Source organism: Perca fluviatilis, chromosome 16 (assembly GCF_010015445.1).
Source record: "Perca fluviatilis chromosome 16, GENO_Pfluv_1.0, whole genome shotgun sequence".
Taxonomy (NCBI): Eukaryota; Metazoa; Chordata; class Actinopteri; order Perciformes; family Percidae; genus Perca; species Perca fluviatilis.
The window spans coordinates 7,436,802-7,457,351 of NC_053127.1; the positions used below are offsets into that span (position 1 = coordinate 7,436,802).

At 41.1% G+C, this 20,550-nt stretch overlaps 1 protein-coding gene and 1 long non-coding RNA gene across 2 annotated transcripts in view; one reads left to right on the forward strand and one right to left on the reverse strand.

The window, feature by feature from the left end:
• arl10 (ADP-ribosylation factor-like 10) overlaps nucleotides 1-14,882 on the forward strand; it is a 28,173-nt gene extending 13,291 nt beyond the window's left edge. Inside the window, exons 3-4 of the mRNA XM_039777489.1 lie at nucleotides 4,411-4,586; nucleotides 10,764-14,882. Coding sequence (XP_039633423.1) covers nucleotides 4,411-4,586; nucleotides 10,764-10,937 — 350 coding nt within the window. The 3' untranslated portion in view covers nucleotides 10,938-14,882. The remainder of the gene's footprint in view (nucleotides 1-4,410; nucleotides 4,587-10,763) is intronic.
• Nucleotides 4,442-14,695, reverse strand: LOC120544008. The gene is made up of 3 exons (XR_005636423.1): nucleotides 14,594-14,695; nucleotides 7,124-7,187; nucleotides 4,442-4,571 (listed from the first exon to the last, which is right to left on the reverse strand). It is a non-coding gene; the product is annotated as an uncharacterized LOC120544008 (long non-coding RNA).
• Nucleotides 14,883-20,550: the final 5,668 nt, after the last annotated feature.

A 20,550-nucleotide genomic window follows, 5' to 3' on the forward strand; every position in this document is an offset into this window, starting at 1 on the left:
ATTCAGCATATTTGGGGGGGCAAAGTTAAATTTAGTTGGACTTTGGCTGCAGTACCTGGTAGGGATGTAATGATACACTCAACTTACAATTCACAATTTTAGGTTAACTGAGCTGCAGACAAATGACTGAAAAATTTTACAACAGATCCTCTTATCCTATTATCAGAAGTGCAACTGAAATTGTATATTATCTTAAATAACAAATTAAATCAAAATGAATAATTAGATTTTTAAAACAAATCCCACATCAAAATAACTAAATAAATAGAAAAAAAGTCTCTTCAAATAAACTACAAGAACATGTAGTGACAGTAACTTTAAGTGAAATCTAAAGTAGATTACGCCCTAGGCCTTTAAAAAAATTGCATTGCAATTCAATTTTTTAAATCTCAACCGGTTGTAATATTTACACTTTTTTTTTTAAGATTATTTTTTGGGCATTTTTAGGCATTTATATGATAGGAAAGCTGAAGACATGAAAGGTGAGAGAGAGAGAGAGAAAAAAAAAAAAAAAAAAAAAAAAAAAAAAAAAAAAAAAAAAAAAAAAAAAAGAGAGGAATGACACGCAGTAAAGGGCCCCAGGTCGGAATCAATCCCGCGGCTGCTGCAGCAAGGACTGGGCCTCTGTACATGGGACGCACGCTCAACTAGGGTAGCTACCCAGGCGCCCCTTTATATCCATTTTAACCGATTCACGATGCATCATTACATCCATAGCAGGGCTGCACAATTAATCTTCAACTAAATAAACTATAAGAACACGTATTGACAGTAACCATAAGGGAAATCTAAAGTAGATTACGCCCTAGGCCTCTTTTTTTATCTCAACCAGTAGTAATCTTTACACACACACATATATATATATATATATATATATATATATATATATATATATTTATTTTTTAAAATTGTTTTAACTGATTCACCATGCATCTTTACATCCCTAGTAGGGCTGCACATTAGTGAAATTTTTTTTGAAGTCACAATATAGACTATAATGCAAAATTCAAATCAAAGGGGGGGTGGGTGTAGGGGTGCAATATTTTTTTAAGGCAAAATATGTGTCGACCCATTCTGAATGAGGTATTGTGGTGCTTCAGAGACGCCCCGGCCTACAAATCCTATCCTACAGACTAAAGAAAAAAAATCTTTATTTGGTACAGCTCCTCGCAAAAATCACACTATAATCATTTTTTTTTTTTTTTAAATGAAATTGAGAATAATAATATACAAATGATCATTCCCTCCATTATTCGTGAATCAAATCGCAATCGCCGTATCAGTCAAAAATAAGCACAATTAGATATTTTCCTCATATGGTGCAGCCCTGATCCCTAGTGGCTGGTGTTGAACTACCCGCTACGCTGCTCCAAAAGTGCCGCCGCACTCTCCATTGCAAACATTGCCGAGGTAGCTTTGCCCTCAGGACTCAAACTTCAGTTCAATATAAACACGCATTCCACATCGTTCACGCCCGTGTGACTCAGCGTGTGCTGTGTGTGTGTGTGTACATGTGGGTGTGTACCTAATGAGGTGGCCTGTAGAGCAGCAGGTCGAGCGTCCTGCTGAGCTCCCTCTGACTACTGTAGAAAACATCAGATCCTCCCTGTGTACCGTATCAGGTAAACAGGTATTTATTGCTGCCCCGGCACATCAGCTAAAAGGTACATCACTAGCCAGTTTCCTAGCAACATTCTCCATTAAGTCCAACACTAAGGAATTCTTGCTGAGCTGTGCTGAGCTGAGATTTTCAAATGCATGCTCGGTGCCGCCCTCGAGTTGGGCCATTTTCTTTTTTTTTTCTTTAGTTACCTTGCTTCGTCCTTGTTGCATACAGATTTCTGTAGTTCAACCAACTCGGAATTGTAGTTGAGAACGACCGTTATAACGGCCCACATATTGAAAAATTGTCGGGTTTAAATCGGGCTCGGGCTCATAATTCCAGTTAATAACGTGTCGATCCGGGCTCGGACACAACGTGCACGGGCTCGGGTTGGGTCGGGCTTGATTTTTTGGGCGCGCTCTAAGCTCTACGTCACACCCGAGTTCAGTGCGTTCCATTTACAGGTCGGATTTTCGTTGTTTTTGTTAGCTCTAGCCAGGTTAGCCCATGTTAGCAATGCCAGTTTATAACAACGCATTACGCGGGTTTTTGTGCATGGACAGGACTGTGTGTACGGCTGATTTAGTGAGACACAAATAAGACAGAAGTTCTTATAACTGTATGTTACTACAGCTTTCACAACGGTCGATGCACGGAGCAGCCATGTTGGATTTTTAGCTCTGGCTACTCGGTGGCTGTCCGAGTTCTGAGCTCGTGAATGCGAGGTTGGGGGGGGGGGGCGCGTTTCCGACTTTGACCTCGGAAAATCCGACATCAGATCTGACCGCTGCATGTTTAAAACATGTCGACAGAGAGGCTGCCCAGTTTTTTTAGGGACTCGACTAAAAGGCCAAAATTAGATATGTCCTCAGTTATTAAAGAGGTGAATGCGTAACTTTTCAGGATTCATGTTGTATTTTTATTTTTCTGTCGCAATTTCTGTTGCAAATGTCTTTTTTTATGTAAAGGAAATTATAATAGGTTTTTGGGGTGGGTTGCACTGGCCAGTTCAGATTGTAACACACAGCCACCCCCTATCCCACCTGTAAATTACGCCAATGGCTGAATCACACTCACCTCAATACGGATATTAGTCCTCCAAAAAAAACAAGAATAATGCTTTTGTGTACAGGAAGGAAACAAACAAACAAAAAAGAAAAGGAAAAGTTCTAAGAAGGCAAGAAAAACTGAAAAAAGGATATAAAATGGAAGTCCTTAGAAAGGAAAAAAAAGGGCTGCACGGTTATGTTTTTGTTGACATATCATGTCTGGAGGCAACAAGATGGGAAAAAATGAATCAATTTCCCCAGTAGGGAAACGAGGATATAAATAATGGCCAAGTCTCTGCTTATTTCATCCCTCAGTGAAAACTGCATCAGTGATTCCATTCGCTCCGCTGCATATCTGGAATTAATCTGTGGCCAATTGGTTTGAAGACTGCTGTCAAAGCTGTCCATTTATTTATTCGACTGTCAAGTATTTTACTGTAACACTAAAGGATACCCTCCAGCAAGGCGATCTCTCGGAGCTTTTTCTTTTAGCCGACTTTGCCGCGACGGTTTCTTTTGTAAAGGCCAATAAAAGAACATTACAGCACATCCTGTTTATCTGGGTGATTCTGATAGTTCACACTTCTAAAGCTGATATTTCGGCAGTGGTGGAAGAAGTATTCAGAGCCTTTACTTAAGAAAAAATACTAATACCCCACCTTAAAAAAATACTTTTTTACAAGTAAAAGTCCTGCATTGAAAATGTTACTTAAGTAAAAGTATGTAAGTATCATCAGGAAAATGTACTTAAAGTATTCAAAGTAAAAGTACTCAATGCTGAAAAATCCTCTCATTTCAGAAACGGGAAAACGATCCTCATTGTCAGAGCGGGATTACAAAATTGCCACGACACAGTTTATGCCCTTTAAAACTGGACATTTTTTTTACCAGCACCTGAACGCATCATGCATTTGAGAGTGGGGGCCCTATTTTAATGATCTAAGCGCTAGGAGTGGGGGTAAAAAATCGATACAGCATAGTATCGCAATATTTTCCGTGGCAATACTGTATCGATACACAGACGCCAAGTATGGATCTATTATTATACATGTGTTGGTCAGTTTGTCTGCTTGACAATCCCATTTTGCAGCAACAAAATTGAGGTGAGATGAACAAATAGAGAGTTATATAGAGTTTGTGTGCTGCTGCGTGTCCCTGTGTGTGTAACAAGCATATAGTGTGTGAGCGCTGTGCATAAGCCTAGGCACATTTGACTAATGTGCTGTTAAAATAACAATGAAATGCTGCGTTATTGACTTTAGACCAGGTTTTTGTTGGTCAATGGCGCGATCACTTTCTGCTGCTTCAAGATAGCAATACGCCAAGAATGCACCTGAACACACCTCCCTGTAAGACCAGCACGCCCAGAATGCACCTGAACACACCTCCCTGTAAGACCAGCACCAGGGTGCAAGATAGGACCCAGAGACTTTAAAAAAGGTCTCAAAACTGCACACGAAAATGTAACAAGATGCATGTCAGATGCATATGTTATTAGATTTACGATCTCAAAGTTGGAACTATACAGTATATGGAGACACGTCTGGGTGGTATTTTAATAAGTAGATGACTATATTATTTACAAATTGTCACATTGTATAAACGTGTGTATCCTGAAACACACATCTGTCACTAGAATCGAGACTTCTGGTTGAGTTAAACCTCAATGGGTAGAGCCAAAAGACAAAAAAAGAAAGTTTTGTAATTCAGAGCAGAAAGTCTGTATTTAATGATACATTAAGGTTTTCTCTGCTGCAGTCGGCGGCGGGGAGGACCTGCGACGCTACTGGTCGGACTACGTGAGAAAGACTCACGTTCTGGTGTACGTGGTGGACTCCTCTGACAGGAGCCGCCTCCCATTGGCCAAGGCGGAGCTGCACCGCCTGCTGAGGGTGGAGCCCCAGCTGCCCGTGGTTGTCCTGGGAAACAAGCAGGTAAAGTCATTTACATCACTTTTTAGATCAACTTCACAGCTAACAGTTTTGCAAACCTGGCTGTTGTTGTGTTTTAGCTTTTTGGGTAAACGTCTCCTACTGTACCATTCTAGGCAGCCATTGATTTCCTAATTCTACACCTTAGGGCGATGTTCACACTAGGCGTCTTTTTTTTAAGCTGCCAGCGTCTGTTCTACATTATAATCCTACGGAGTAAACCGTGTTTTCAACAAAGTCCTGAGCGCTTTTTTAAACGCCACCGCCGACTTCTTTTTTGCAGCTCGGAGCGTCTTTTTGAAGTTGAAAAAAGTTCAACTTTTCTGAAACCCCCAAAAACGCCCTACATCAAGCGCTTTTTTGACAGCCGACCAATGACAAGTGGAGTAGCCAGACCTGTCGTTTCCATAACAACAAGAAAAAATGGAGTTGGAGCACAGCGAGTTATATGACCGGGTGCTCCCTTTACAGGGAACTCACTTTGTTTTATATAACGTTAGCAGCACCGCTCTCTCTCTCTCTTCTTTCTCTAGCTCGCTCCACCGCTTAGTTTTACAGTGGCACTCATAAGTTTATGAACCCATGCTAACGTTGACTAAAAAGAGGAATAAAAAAAAAAAATCATCTTTTGGAAATTGATCTTAATGCCTTAATTAAAAAAATAGGAAAAATCCAACCTTTAAGGACACCAATTTTCTTTGTGAATGAATAATGTATCATAAATAAATAAATGTTCTTCCTTAAAATACAGGGGGCATAAGTCAGTCCACCCTTATGTTAAATTCCCATAGAGGCAGGCAGATGTTTATTTTTAAAGGCCAGTTATTTAATGGATCCAGGATACTATGCATCCTGATAAAGTTCCCTTGCCCTTTGGAATTAAAATAGCCCCACATCATCACATACCCCTCACCATACCTAGAGATCGGCATGGAGTACTTTCCATAAAATCGCCACTGTAGCTAACGTTAGCACCGCTCCACATAGCACTCTAACTAGGATACTTTAGCAGCAGCTGTTATAGCAACAAAAGGTGCTCTTGGCTGCTTTTTGGTGCCAAAATGCTGCCAGATTTCATTTTTTTTTAACAACAAGAGCGCTCCAGTCAACTTTTTCTTGTCAAAAAAGACATCAAGTGTGAACACAGCCTAAGCCCAGTTCAGACCAAAGATTCGCTACTTGGTGAAAACTTTTGAGAACTTCGCAAGGAAAAGCTGCAGCGGTCTGAACTGGCCCGTCTCAGCTCGACTCAAACCAGCTGATGGCGTCACCTGCGACTCAGCTGGTCGAGTCTCCAAAAGCTGGTTTTTAGAACAAACAGGACGTCGCCTGTTTCAACAGCCAATCAGCTTGTAGCGAAGTCAGCAGCATTTTGTATTTTATCTTTATTATTATTATTATTTATTGTTTTGAGTTCTCGTAGTTCTTTTTCTTACTTTCATTATCACTCCAATACAACTCTGCAACTATTTATTCTTTAACTCAGGCTGAAGCTGCTGTTTTTATTTGTGTTAATTGTTGTGTGGTTTGTGTTGTATATTCTTCATGTGATGTATTCCTGCTGCATACAAATTGCCCTTTTGGGACAAAGAATAAACTGAACTGAAAACTGTCATCAAATGGCAAGGCTTTGGACAGAGGCTCAACGAGCGCCCACTACCACGGTATATGGACGAGCGAGCTAGAGAGTGACCGGAGAAAAAGAGAAGCTTTGGAACAAAGCAGTGAATCAGAGAAATAAAACATTTTTGCCGATTTATATCACTAGAAATGCAACCGTAGCAAGTACCTTACCGTCACTATCCTCATTCGTATTTTAAGACGCTACAAATTATATCAGAAATACCAGAAAAGTCAGAAGTTAGAAGGGAAGTACAGAGAGTCGTTGCTATGTAGATGATACACCGTCTTATCTCGTCACATTGATGTTAACTGGCAGGTTTCAGAACGCTGCAGACCGCCGCGTTAGAAATAGTTTCAACTCGTCTCGTCTCAGACTTGATGTTCACAGTGATGGATCAAACGTTCCAGAGTTTGACAAAAAAAAATGTACCCATATGGAAATTAATGGAAACCAATGGCTGCCTGTAATGGTACAGACTAGAGCGGGGCGATATGGAGAAAATCAAATATCACAATATTTTTGACCAAACACCTCAATGTTGATATTGCAACGATATTGGAAGGTTGACAATTGGTGCTTTCACAAAATATCTTCACATTTAGATTTTAGATGAATAACCATCATAATGTGGATACAATGACCAAGTGGTTAAAGACGAATAATAGAACAGCTAGAACAGTCTGGTAAATTCAGAAAATGACATCACTTTACTGTAATGCAGCCTTTAAAACCAGGAAAAGACTAAACTTACCATGTAACGATATTACGATTCTTCAAAATCTAAGACGATATCTAGTCTCATATCACGATATCGATATAATATTGAAATATTGCCCAGCTCTAGTACATATATACTTTTAAAAATCTCAAATGATACAGCATTCATTTAAAAATGTGCAGCTAAATTGTGTAGTACAGCGATGTCTTTTTAAGGGCGTAAAACTTCAAAGAAAAACTTGGAATAGTCCTTTAAGTTCTTCCTGTGAATGAAATGGAGCACAACATTGGTGAAAATGGAAGTGGAAGCAGTTAAGATGATACAGAAGTCTAAGTAAGAAAAAAAAAATGATGTCACATGAGGTCAAAATGTTCAAGTAAAAGTGCACAAAAAAGAGACAGATGTGTTGTAAGTGGAACAGGTGGAAAGGTACACATTGTTCCCTTTTCATTTATCCAGCAGTGATCATCCATCAGCCTCGTGAAATAAACATTTCCACATTTCCTCCTCCGCTCATATTTCTTCCGTGCGCAGCACTTGTGGAATTATACATGACCCTTCGAGGGAAGCAGGAATATTTGTCACATCTTCTGTCGAGAGCGCTGCAGCTTTCACCCTCTCAGTACTGAGCGCTACTCGCAATATTGGCCAAAAATAAACGGAGGAATCTGAGAGGAAACTCATTGCACTCATCGTGAAGTCATCAGAGTTCAGCTGAATGCCCAAAAGTTCTGTACAGAGCAGGTGCAGCCCAGTGAGCTTCTGCAGTATAACGTGAAAACATCAACGTCTAAAGCAAGAGACATTTTAAACCACTACAGGTGTGACATTAACACCCTCTTTTCTCCATCAAACCGAATGCTTGTGTTGCCTTCGTGTCGACCACGCAACTTTTTGTTTTTCTGGGTCAAAATTTTGAATTAAAACTTTGAACAAGCAGAACATAAACTTGAATATGAGCACTAATCTCAGTTTTATCTCCAGAGTCAGGCTGTGTTAGAAACAACAGGTAAATGCATAGATTTCTGTCAAATAAGGTAACACAGACTCATTGCCTTTACTGTAAGTGGACCGATCATGTGTTTACTGTACGCAGGACCCCCCCTCCCCCCTCCAAAAGGCCCATTCTGAGCCAGGAAAAACCCTGATGACGCAGGTGAAGTAAAAGGAATAATGTCCTCCGTAGGCTGAGCTCTTTTTGACAGTGATACTGGCTTTCACCCACCACTGCTTTGTTCTCTGCTTCGGCGTTCGCTACGTTTTTGAACAGTACAAAAGGATGTTTCCAGCAGAACCCGTGTGTTGGCAAAGATGGGGCGGTGCGAAGAAAACGAGGCGGACATCTGTAGACTGTAGCCTGGGCTGAATGGTTTGCGGAGGAGGGTGGCGTTACATTCACTGTCTTCACATACACACGTTTTAAATCAGAACTGAGGCAACTGACTTTTGAAAATATGGCATCTAGCTATTTGGAATGACACATTGCGAAGGATGATGTAAGTTAATAGTAATATAATTTTCGGGAAGTCAAGTCAGCATTTTGATGTGGAACACATTGGTTGGTTATGTCCACCAAAACCAGTTTGTACTGCCATTGTACAGATATTTTGGGACTTTGGGATAAAATGAAAAAGGTCAAATCAAGCTGGAATTGGAATATGAACATCTAACACTCACCCCTTGTAGGCTTGAAAGTAGAGCTGTAACAATTCAAAATGTTGCTGTACAATGAATTGAAATGATTGTCTCTTTCATTCAAATTTAAAAATATGTACTTATTTATTGCTTTTTCTAACAAATAAAGTTTTGAATACATTCCAGGATACATCTGTGTATGTATATATATATATATATATATATATATATATATATATATATTATATACAGTACAGGCCAAAAGTTTGGACACACCTTCTCATTCAATGCGTTTCCTTTTTATTTTCATGACTATTTACATTGTAGATTCTCACTGAAGGCATCAAAACTATGAATAAACACATATGGAATTATGTACTTAACAAAAAAGTGTGAAATAACTGAAAACATGTCTTATATTTTAGATTCCTCAAAGTAGCCACCCTTTGCTTTTTTGTTAATAAGGGAAAAAAATTCCACTAATTAACCCTGACAAGGCACACCTGTGAAGGTAAAACCATTTCAGGTGACTACCTCATGAAGCTCATTGAGAGAACACCAAGGGTTTGCAGAGTTATCAAAAAAAGCAAAGGGTGGCTACTTTGAGTGTGGTTCGGTTTCGGAAGAGCTGTTCGGACCAATCAAATTGTCAGGGCGGGCTTTATACGATGATGGACAGATGATCAACAGTAATGTAAAGCCTGCCTTTGACTTGCAGCTTCGGTGACGTCTGTCTCTGTTGCTCTGATTGGTTGTAGGTCTATCCAATTGGCATTTTCTTTCCTGGTTGGGTTGAAACACGCCTCATAATCACAGCCCAATGGAGCGGTATCAGACTCAGATTCTGACTAGAATCTGAGTATGACCACGTCAGGCTAAACCATAGGCACTCCTCAAATTGATCTGAAAGATCCACAAAGAAGAAAGAAGAATCTAAAGTTGTTTTCTGTGGTTCTTCTTTATTAATCTATTTCATTGCCATAAGTGTATCATGAGAAATGCCTTGATAAAATAATCAAAAGTCAGTCGTGGTCTTGGCCAGTCTTGAAATTAAATCCTGAGTCCTCTTTATCTGAGAGCGAGACAAGGCCGAATAGAAATGCAGTCGATTCCGAGATGAGGCCGAGACCTTCAAAAAAGTGGTCCCCAGGCCAAGACCGATCTTGAGTACTACAACACTGTCCTGAGATAATGTCCGTTATGATTTGACACTATGAATAAAATAAAATTATAATATATATATATATAATTATAAGAAATAGAATACAAAAACACACCACAATATCAAATTAGGTCAATGCTGACACAATTTACAGTATGTAGGCCTATGCAGTGTTGTAGTCAAGACCACCTAAACTGAGATCAATTCATCACCGTGACCAGAGTGTATCGAGACCGAGACAAGACCAAGTCTCTGAGGGGTTGAGACCGAGACAAGACCAAGACTCTGAGGGGTTGAGACCGAGACAAGACCAAGACTCTGAGGGGTTGAGACCGAGACAAGACCAAGACTTTGAGGGGTTGAGACCGAGTCAAGACCAAGACTTCGAGGGGTTGAGACCGAGTCAAGACCAAGACTTCGAGGGGTTGAGACCGAGTCAAGACCAAGACTTTGAGGGGTTGAGACCGAGACAAGACCAAGACTTCGAGGGGTTGAGACCGAGTCAAGACCAAGACTTTGAGGGGTTGAGACTGAGTCAAGACCAAGACTTTGAGGGGTTGAGACCGAGTCAAGACCAAGACTTTCAGGGGTTGAGACCAATTCAAGACCTAGACCAAGGCAGGGCGAGACCGATTCAAGACCAAGACCAGATTTGTGTTAGACAGCCAGAGCTTCTTCTCCTGTCTCCCGTGTAAAGGGGGCAGGGAGAGGGGGGTTTACAGTAACAAATGTCAAATTAACTATAAGTCAAGTTATTGGTTGCATTTGCAAGTTTTAACACGTAGGCATAAATCAGACAATGCACAGACAATTTTGTGAAATCCCTGCAGTTGGTCTTGAAATAAAATCTCGAGTCCTCTTTATCTGAGATCGAGTAAAAATGCGTTTTGATTCCAAGACCGAGACAGACCTTCAAAAAAATCGGTCTTGAGACCAAGATCGATCTTGAGTACTGTAACACTGGGCCTATGTACATTGTATTTTGAACAAAGGAGAAATTTCTTATTGAACTGAGTTTAACTGGTTTGACCCTCTTCACAGGATAAGCCCGACGCTGTGAGCGTGTCCGAGCTGCATGAAGCCTTGTCTCTGGGCCCCGTGACCGAGAGCAGGAAGCTGTTCCTCTTGGCTGCCCAGCTGGGCTCGGACGGTCCCCTGAGGAACTCCTGCCGGGGCCTGGACACCTTCCAGGACATCCTGCTCCAGCTCGTCTGATCTCAGAGCAGAGGAGTGGGAGACGGAGGAGGGATGAAAACAAAGGGATGGCTTGAAGCAAATCGTCCTCCTCCTCTTCCTCCTTCTTGTTTAAGTACGGGCTTATATGAGGCAGAGGAGGAGGAGATGACAAAGGCTGCAGGAACGGAGGCAGAGGAATTGCTGAAGAAGATGCCAAAATGGAGCGCAAAGCCTCGTCTTCCTACTCGCCCTTTTCCAAACCACGTCAGGTTTTTTTTTTTACTTTCAGAAAGTCCTTCTGCTCGTCTCATCGTACAGTTATATTCTGACTCCACTCATCTTACTCACAGGAGAAGAGGAGGTGCAGAGAGAGGAGGACAAGGACCGAAAGCATGAAGGTCTGTTCGTGGGGTCTGTGACTCAGAACCGCGACGTTGCCCATCCTGCCAATGATTCAGACTTTGGACCAATGGTGGAAGAAGTATTCCAATACTTTACTATACTCTGTTAAAAGTAAAAGTGCTGCATTGATAATGGTACTTGAGTAAAACTATATAAGTGTCATTATGAAAATTTACTTAAAGTGTTAAAAAGTACTGAATGCAGAGAAATCCTCACATTTTAGAAACTGGAAACGATCCAAACAGTCCTGTCAATCAACTAAGTGTTTAATCGGGTAATCGTTTCAGCTGCACTTGTAGGCTGTTATATTGTTGGGTAGTTTAATTCATAATAAAACATTGTATTTCATAAACTACATTTTTGTGCGCTTAAATCCTAATTTGTAAAGTAACTAGTAACTGAAGCTGTAACAGATGAATGTAGTGGAGTAAAAAGTATAATATTTCTCTCTGAAATGTAGCGGAGTAGAAGTAGAAAGTGGCATGAAAAGAAAAGACTCAAGTAAAGTACAAGTGACTCAAATTTGTACTGAAGCACAGTACTCGAGTAAATGTACTTAGTTACATTACACCGCTGCTTTGGACTAGTCTGAATGTAAGCCTGTGACAGCGTGTCGATTTTAATGTATATAAGCTGAAATATGACAAGTTTGTAGATGCATTTACAAAAAATGTTGTGTGACCAGAGATGTCGGCAGAGCAGAAAAGGTTAATATTCATGGCTGCCAGGTTGGAGCCCCTGGAGCGCCCCCCCTCTACTCTCCGACTCCTACACTTAAGCTCCTCTGAGATCTAGGGGGATTTTTGCGAGGGAATATAAATAGTATATAAATAGGAAAATCTTAGTCTAAATTCTTGTCAGGTTGTGAGAAAAAAGGTTTCTCCACGACTTTCTTCCCAAGAGAGCATTTTGAGCTTTTTCCATTTGAAAGCTATACGTGTTCAGTCCCAACTACCACATACTGTATGTGGTACTGTATACTGTACTTAGCCATGTTAAAACATCGAATTTTCTTTATCAGATGACACTTTGAACAGAACTATGTACAAACACACATTCCCCATCCTTCCAACCCTCCCTTACACAAACATGCACTCCCCATCCTGTTTGCTCTACAGTTAGATCCGTGCGTAGAAGACATGTATAGACAGAGAACTGGTATCCAGAGTGAAACACTCATCCTTGAATGTACACATGTGAAGTATTTGACTTTAATGCTACTTGTACAGATACACTGGAGTTAGCTCCATTCTGATTTTTTATTTTTTTCTGAGTTTTATTCCTGTCGTTCTGCAGAAATGTTTTCACAGTGACCACGAGTGCAGTGGATTGTTGTTAAGTGATTGGTAGTTTTTATAACCAATGGCTGCTTGTCATTCTTGTCTTCATGTGTTGTGTAAATGGCACGGTTACATAATGAATTCATGCATGTCTTTGTGTTTTGTTATTACTCTTTTAAAATGGCATTGCGTTGCATTATGTGTCAGCTGCAGTTTCTTAAACCGCATGTGTCCATTTAGGTTATTTAGTCTCAAAAGGAGACTTGATGTGTATCGATTTTACACATCAAAGTGTGTTCCAGGTGTTAGGGGAGTATTACTGCGTATGTGAAAAGCAAGTTGTATAAAAGGCTCTGACACACCAACCTGACGGCGACTGTAATACGTCTCCATAATAGCAGGCGGCGCTAATCTGTATCGTGCAAACCGGAAATGACGGAACATCTCTCTACACCTAGTAAATAGTGATAGACCGATTTTATCGGCCGGCCGATATATCGGGCCGATGTTTCCGTTTTTACGTGTATCGGCCGATACGCGGCTGCTGCGTTCGCCGATAGTTTTTTCGCGGCATTATTTACAGACAGGCGTCCGCAGGCAGCTCTGTGTTGCTGGAGACGCTGCACCCATCCATATGATGCACACTGCACACATAATTTGGGTGATATGAATGTAAGATGATTGCAGAAGTGACACTGATCTGTGTTTTTGTTTATTCTTTTTTAAAGACATGGCAGAGCAGATACCGAAAACAAATCCAGTGTGGCAGGGTTTACATTTTTATGATGTAACTTGAGGGAGCAAAAGCAGTATCGGCTCCAAATATCGGCTCAAGAAAATCGGCAGCCCGTATCGGTCACCGGCTAAGGCTGACGAAAAAAACAAATCGGTATCGGCACTAAAAAATCCAAATCGGTCGATCCCTACTAGTAAACCCAGAGCACGCTGTCGTCAGTCATTGTTTTCATCAGAGTGTTGATAGTGGTCAAGAAGGATCGTCGTTGTCATTACTCGCTGAACGGAAGAAAATACGAAGGCTAGTAATGAGAAGATACCGGCGTTGTCAGCTCTCGGGCTTCTTCTTATGGAAGAAGCAATGATTCGCTAGTCGAGGGCTAGCGCTCCACCAATCAGATTGGTCATTGAGACTGCCCACTGGCCGATTCAACAAGTCATATCAGCCCAAATGAACGCCGACGGCTCCTCCGACTGACGACGGCACGGAACGCACCGAACAGACACGAGTCACGACCTCGCCACACGGTCCGACGGCCGATAATCCGCGCGTCAGAGCCTTAAGGACGCTGGCTCAAGTGATGTCACATGAGTCAGCGTTGGTTGGGGCTGAAGACAAGTTTGAGGTGGGGGGGGTGTGGAGTTAGAAAGAAGTGAGCGTACCAGACCTCTGGACCCCGCTGCTCATCTGTGTTTGAAGCCAGAGGCTGGCTACATTAGCCGCTACTAGCATACCACACCTACCTGAATCTCTGACAGAACTGTCGCTAGTTACATTGAATTGTGGGTAATGTACGAAGAAAAAACGTGACTATCTTAGGTTCTGCTGCATCAATTTTGATCCTTTCACCGTCCATCATGAGTCCAAAAAGTCAGTGGAGTACTCTTTTAAAGTGTTTTTTTCTTATGTGAGTAGTACATCTAAAAAGAAATGATAAAGATTTGATTATTTTTATAATTTAACTTTATTTAATCTTGTAATATCATGGAGATTCAGATCTATTTTGCATGGAAGAATATGGGAGTACAACTGGTAACATGTACAGAGACAGACATGCCAATAAAGTAATAAATAGACATGTACTCAACCTACGCAGAATGTACAGGCAAGTATGATTGTCTCACCCCACTAAAAACAACATGGACGGATCTATAAAATGTCCCAGAACAAATAACCTGATAACGAGCCCAGAATTGGAAAACAAGTCGAGTCTTTTCCCTCTGGTGACTGGGCACGTGTCAGTGCAAACACAGACAAGAATCTATAGGCTTTCTGACCTGTTTGTGTCGGGCAAAGTTCCACAAGCAGACTAACAGGAAGCGGTTTTCTCTGAGCTGTCACTCTGGCACAGTTACAGCAAAGATCCTCTGAACCAAACCGTCTCCGGTTACAGCATACCTGCTGTCAGCTCTGCAGCTCACTGGGACTGTCCGTGAGGCGGCATGACTCAGCCGGCATGGAAACTCACAGCTTGTAGACGAAAGCTCATTGTCTTGTAAACCTGTGGGACATCCGATCAGAATAATAAAAACAACAACATAATGTCGTGATGTTAAGTGAAACCTATTCAAGTTGAGTTTTGTTTTATTGCTTGTCTCGGCGGTTGACATGTGAAGGGGTTGCCTGCTCTTCTGAGAGTGGAGGAAGTAGGCCTAATGGACCTTTTTCACAGCAGACATGTTGACTTGTCATAGTAGGAAAAGCACAGCTGACATTGATAACCTTAACGATGGCTCAGTTCCATCAAGTGTCCCAGTAAGATATTTCAGTGAGTCAGCATGCACAATACCAGGACCTCTCCTAAGTGGAATGCAGCCATCATTAATGGTTTAATACCAGGGTCTCTCCTAAGTGGAATGCAGCCATCAGTAATGGTTTAATACCAGGACCTCTCCTAAGTGGAATGCAGCCATCAGTAATGGTTTAATACCAGGGTCTCTCCTAAGTGGAATGCAGCCATCAGTAATGGTTTAATACCAGGGTCTCTCCTAAGTGGAATGCAGCCATCAGTAATGGTTTAATACCAGGGTCTCTCCTAAGTGGAATGCAGCCATCATTAATGGTTTAATACCAGGACCTCTCCTAAGTGGAATGCAGCCATCAGTAATGGTTTTGAATACACCTGTGCTTTTCCTACCATGACATATCAACATGTCGGACATGAAAAATGTCTATATCTATCTATATATAATTTGGGGATACAAGAAGCTAAACGCAGAAAAAGTCGGCAATTTTCAACCAGTTGACGCGAGTCATCCAGCGCGGAGCAGGCACACTTTGCTCCTCCTCCCCCCCCTCTTGTGATTTGATGCTGTACCGTCACGTAGGATGACTGGCACCAGGGAAACAAGCAAGCAAGCAGCCAGGCTCGGCAGTGGCGGCCAGCAGCGCACGCACGCGCACACACACACACACACACACACACGGAGAGATGGAGCAGAAGAACGCCAGAGAGGAAGAGGAGCGCCGTGTGGCTAGATTTCCAGGCCAAAAATGAAACAATGGCAAGCTGTATAATTTGTTAAAAAGGCTGTAAGATACACTGTTGACACAACAAATTTATACAAGCATATGACAATTCTGTCCTGGGTTTTAACTTATTAATTATTAATAATCCAAAGAAAAAATCACAAAACCACTTAAAAAAGGTCATGAAAATTCATTCAGATTTAGCAATTTGATGATGAATCCACCTTAATTATTAAAAAGTATCGGCGATACTGGCCCTGTATTTACCTGGTATCAGATGGATACCAGTACTGCACACCACTACAACACAATGCCATGGTTAGCATTGCTAAGCCTCTGTCCTGATTGACAGGTCGCAGTGTAAATCGTCCCCTGCTTTATCGTCTATTTTAAAATAAATGGGACCAAAACTTACAGAATGAACATCATGCTGTGTTGAAGAAGACTTGAAACTAGCGATTTAGGCCACACTCATGAAAATGTTTACTGATATAAATATTTGTCCTGAGGGTTGTTGTGATGGACATTTCAAGACTCAGCTCTACACTGTCAGGCATTTATTTGAATTTTTTATTCAGGATCCCCCATTAGTTGTCGACGTAATAACAACTATTCTTCATGGGTTGACTTTCAACAAATGACTTTGTAGCCTTTGTCAGCCTCATCTGTTATTTCAATTTTAGCCCATCCATCCCATTTGTTAAGATATTTCACAATTACCAGCAAACACTAATACAACCTCTTCCTCCACATGTCAGATACTGAGGAACATCTACTGTAGCCAATTGAGTTTTGGTCAAACATCCATTTTTATTGGACGAGTCTGAAGCACCGCGTTCGAGAAAACAAGCGCAGCTGCTGTGAAACACTTAGCGCTCATACCTCGCATACCTCCAGCACTTGCTTTTCAAATACTTGTGCTGATCAAGTTTCCCCTCCCCTCCCTCCTGAATGTGCCCAGGGAGATTTCTCGATGGTCAAAAACACGTTGCTCACGCGGGGACTTGTTGTTGGGAGTCGTTCAGCGGAACGAGGCTGTAAACGATTGACGGGAGCGGTAATGATCGACGCAGCAGGTGCAGCTCAAACTATTGCTTTTCTGTTAACTGCGGCAGACAATCTGAAACAACAGGAGACACAGATAATGAGCTCAAAGTTCACATGACACGAGCACGGAGGTGTAGGTGTCTTTGGTTTTAGCACAGCACAGCCACTTCTATTGGTCTGTCTACCTGACTGGCCTACAGAGTTTCTTCAGGTTTCACCAAGTCAAATGTAAGACTTTTTTTTTTTAAAAGACTATTATGAGTGAAATTTAAGACCTATATCACAACATCATCAAAAAGTCTGATGTCAGAGTCCAGAAAACGTCGTCTGAAACAATTCCCCAATTTCCTCATTGGCATTACAGGACTGTTGTATTGATTGGCTGCAATACAAGTTGCATGTTGGTCTCATTTGTAGTTGTAATACAGTGAATTATATATTTGGAAAGAACTACAGCAGCAGAGAATACAAAATAAAAAAAACATTCTAAAGCGCTGCAGATTTCATTGAGCATTAGGGCTCCTGCACACTGGCTGCGTGCCGTGAGCGTGGCGTTTTCTACGTTATGTCTTTGCACACCAGAAACGTGTCTGACGTGGCGCTACTGCTGCTAGCCTTGTCTGTACACATGTAGGTTTCCCATTGATAAAATGAAATAATAGCATGCTCTTCAACTTTATATTACATTACATATATATATATATATATATATATATATATATATATATATATACACACACACACACACATTACTATACAATTTTATATAATATTTCGTTCTGAATTGACAGGTGCAATTTAACATTGATAAAAAAAAAAATTGATTACATTTATATCTGCATTTATATCAAAACCTAGAGACTTTCAAACATCAAAATGTCATTTATTAATATTCCTTTGTGTCAAAACGACATATAAACATCTTTTCCTATTCTATTTTGCCTGGAAACACTTCCAACACGCTTGCGTGTCGCATGAAAAATAGGCGTCTGTCCTATTTCTAGCATGCACGCGTTTTCGGCGCGGTCTGAGACGTGCGTGTCACGCAGGCAGTGTGCAAGCTCTAACCTGTTACCATGGGAACCGAAATATAAACGGACACGCCACACTGCTGACACGCTCACCAGCCAGCCAGCCAGCCAGCGTGCATGAGGCCTTAGAGGTAGCGTTACATGGAAAGTAGGAACATTAAAACATGTTTAAAATTATTTAAGACCTAGAACACAATACTTGAGTGAATTTAAGACTTTTTAAAGCTTAAAATTTTGACATTTTAGACTTTAAACTTTTTAAGACCCTTCGGAAACCCTGGTTTACTTCTCTCCAGACTAGGGCTGCTCGATCACGATCACGATTATTTCGGTCAATACTGAAATCATGATAATTTGACACGATTACTCGTTGACTTCTGGAAAGATGTTGCAATTACTGAACTTAAAAAACAGTGGAAAAAGTTAAATAAATCTACAGTAAGAAAACACATACATCTGTGAAATTTGCCTTAATACTTTTCCTATTTAAACTTTATTTTTTCATTCAGAACAAGAGAGAAAATAAGAGTTTACTTGCAAAACGTAATGAGCTAAATAATTGCTTTTCTCGATTATTCTCTTTTTGTGATGGTTAGGAGCCAAAATCATAATCACGATTCAATTTTGATTAATTGCACAGCCCTACTCCAGACATTCATGGCCCCCAGAGTATCAACTATATGCAGTGCCTTTCTGTTACTGAAGCTGCTTCCACCAGCTTCATGGCTGACGTTTTAATTGGACGGCCCCCCTGGGAGGGACGTATGTTTGTATCTACCTGTCAAACCAGCCTCTGTTGTTTACCTAACGCTGGTTAACCCCCAAATCCATCAACGTAACCACAGTTTCCCAGATGATTACCGCAAATGTCAAATAAATTGAGGATTTGGAGTCGGGTTTTCAGACGCCAGAGTAGTTTCAACACCAGGGGGGGAAAACCCACAGATCTGTTGAAGCCAAATCAAGCAGAACTGTGAATATAATATTCCTGAACTGGGGCTGGAACATCTTTGCATCTCTGCAGCCCACGCAAAGCTTCGACGGTGCGTCGTCGCCTGAGAATGATGGGATACGTCGTAGTTTGACAAAGAACGAGGAGTTCAAAGAGACACAATGAAATCTGTGAATGTTTAATGGCGCCAAAACCAACAGACTCAGGAACAGTTTCTTTCCACAAGCCATCACTCTGATCAATAGCTGACTTTTGACTCAGTGTCAGGTTCAATTCCTGTGCAATAACCCAGCAACACTGTCTCTAATCAGCACCCGTTTACTGGTTCCACTTATTTATTCATCATTCTCTATTTCAGAGCTGTTCATATTGTAATTTAATAATGCTCCATAATTAAAATAATTTACTCCGGCACACTTTGCGCTCTTCACTGCCTCAACCGGTCTATATTGTGTGTATATGTGGTTTGTTTTGTATAAGTAAGCACATGTGAGCATTGTATAATCCAAAGCAAAATTCCTCGCATGTGTCCTCATACCTGGCAAAAAAAAAAAGCTGATTCTGAAAAGACTTGTTGCAGTTTCTCCAGTGTAGTTCTGGTGTACCGTACAAAAGGCGATAAGGTGTTGATTAAGTTTCAGGTTGAACTGTATCTCACGGACATATTTCTTGACAAAAGCAGTTGATATGCGAGATACTTTGCGTGCACCACGATGCTATTGCACAAGTGGGCGAGGTAATAGTAATAGTTTTCTTGTTTGCTTCCACCAAAATGCTCACAGCAGTGATAGAAGCTGTGAATTGAGAACGGAGTTAAAATGAGTCCCTGCACAATTTGTACAACAGCAAATAAGACATTTCAAAACGTGTATTAGTACACGCAGGTGTCTTTCAAGTACAGCAGGGGCGCCAAACTTAACTTCCCTAAGGGCCGCACTAGAAAATGAGAATCACATCAAGGGCCAGACATGTAGTTTATTGCTTTAAGGTCATTGGAAAAGTCAAATATCTTTGACTGAATTATTGCATGTCTCAGATAGTCTTCTCACACAGTTTGGTCGACAAAAATGTCAAAAGAAATGCCAAAAACCCATTTTTAAAAGAACTGGGTTGGGTTTAGTAAAAGAAGAAGTGGGTTGGGTACAGGAAAAGAAGAACTGGGTTGGGTTTAGTAAAAGAAGAAGTGGGTTGGGTTTAGGAAAAGAAGAAGTGGGTTGGGTACAGGAAAAGAAGAACTGGGTTGGGTTTAGTAAAACAAGAACTGGGTTGGGTTTAGGAAAAGAAGAAGTGGGTTGGGTTCAGGAAAAGAAGAACTGGGTTGGGTTTAGTAAAACAAGAACTGGGTTGGGTTTAGGAAAAGAAGAAGTGGGTTGGGTTTAGTAAAACAAGAACTGGGTTGGGTTTAGGAAAAGAAGAAGTGGGTTGGGTTTAGTAAAACAAGAACTGGGTTGGGTTTAGGAAAAGAAGAAGTGGGTTGGGTTTAGTAAAAGAAGAAGTGGGTTGGGTTTAGTAAAACAAGAACTGGGTTGGGTTTAGGAAAAGAAGATCTGGGTTGGGTTTAGGAAAAGAAGAAGTGGGTTGGGTTTAGGAAAAGAAGAAGTGGGTTGGGTTTAATAACAGAAGAACTGGGTTGGGTTTAGTAAAAGAAGAACTGGGTTGGGTTTAGGAAAAGAAGAACTGGGTTGGGTTTAGTAAAAGAAGAACTGGGTTGGGTTTAGGAAAAGAAGATGTGGGT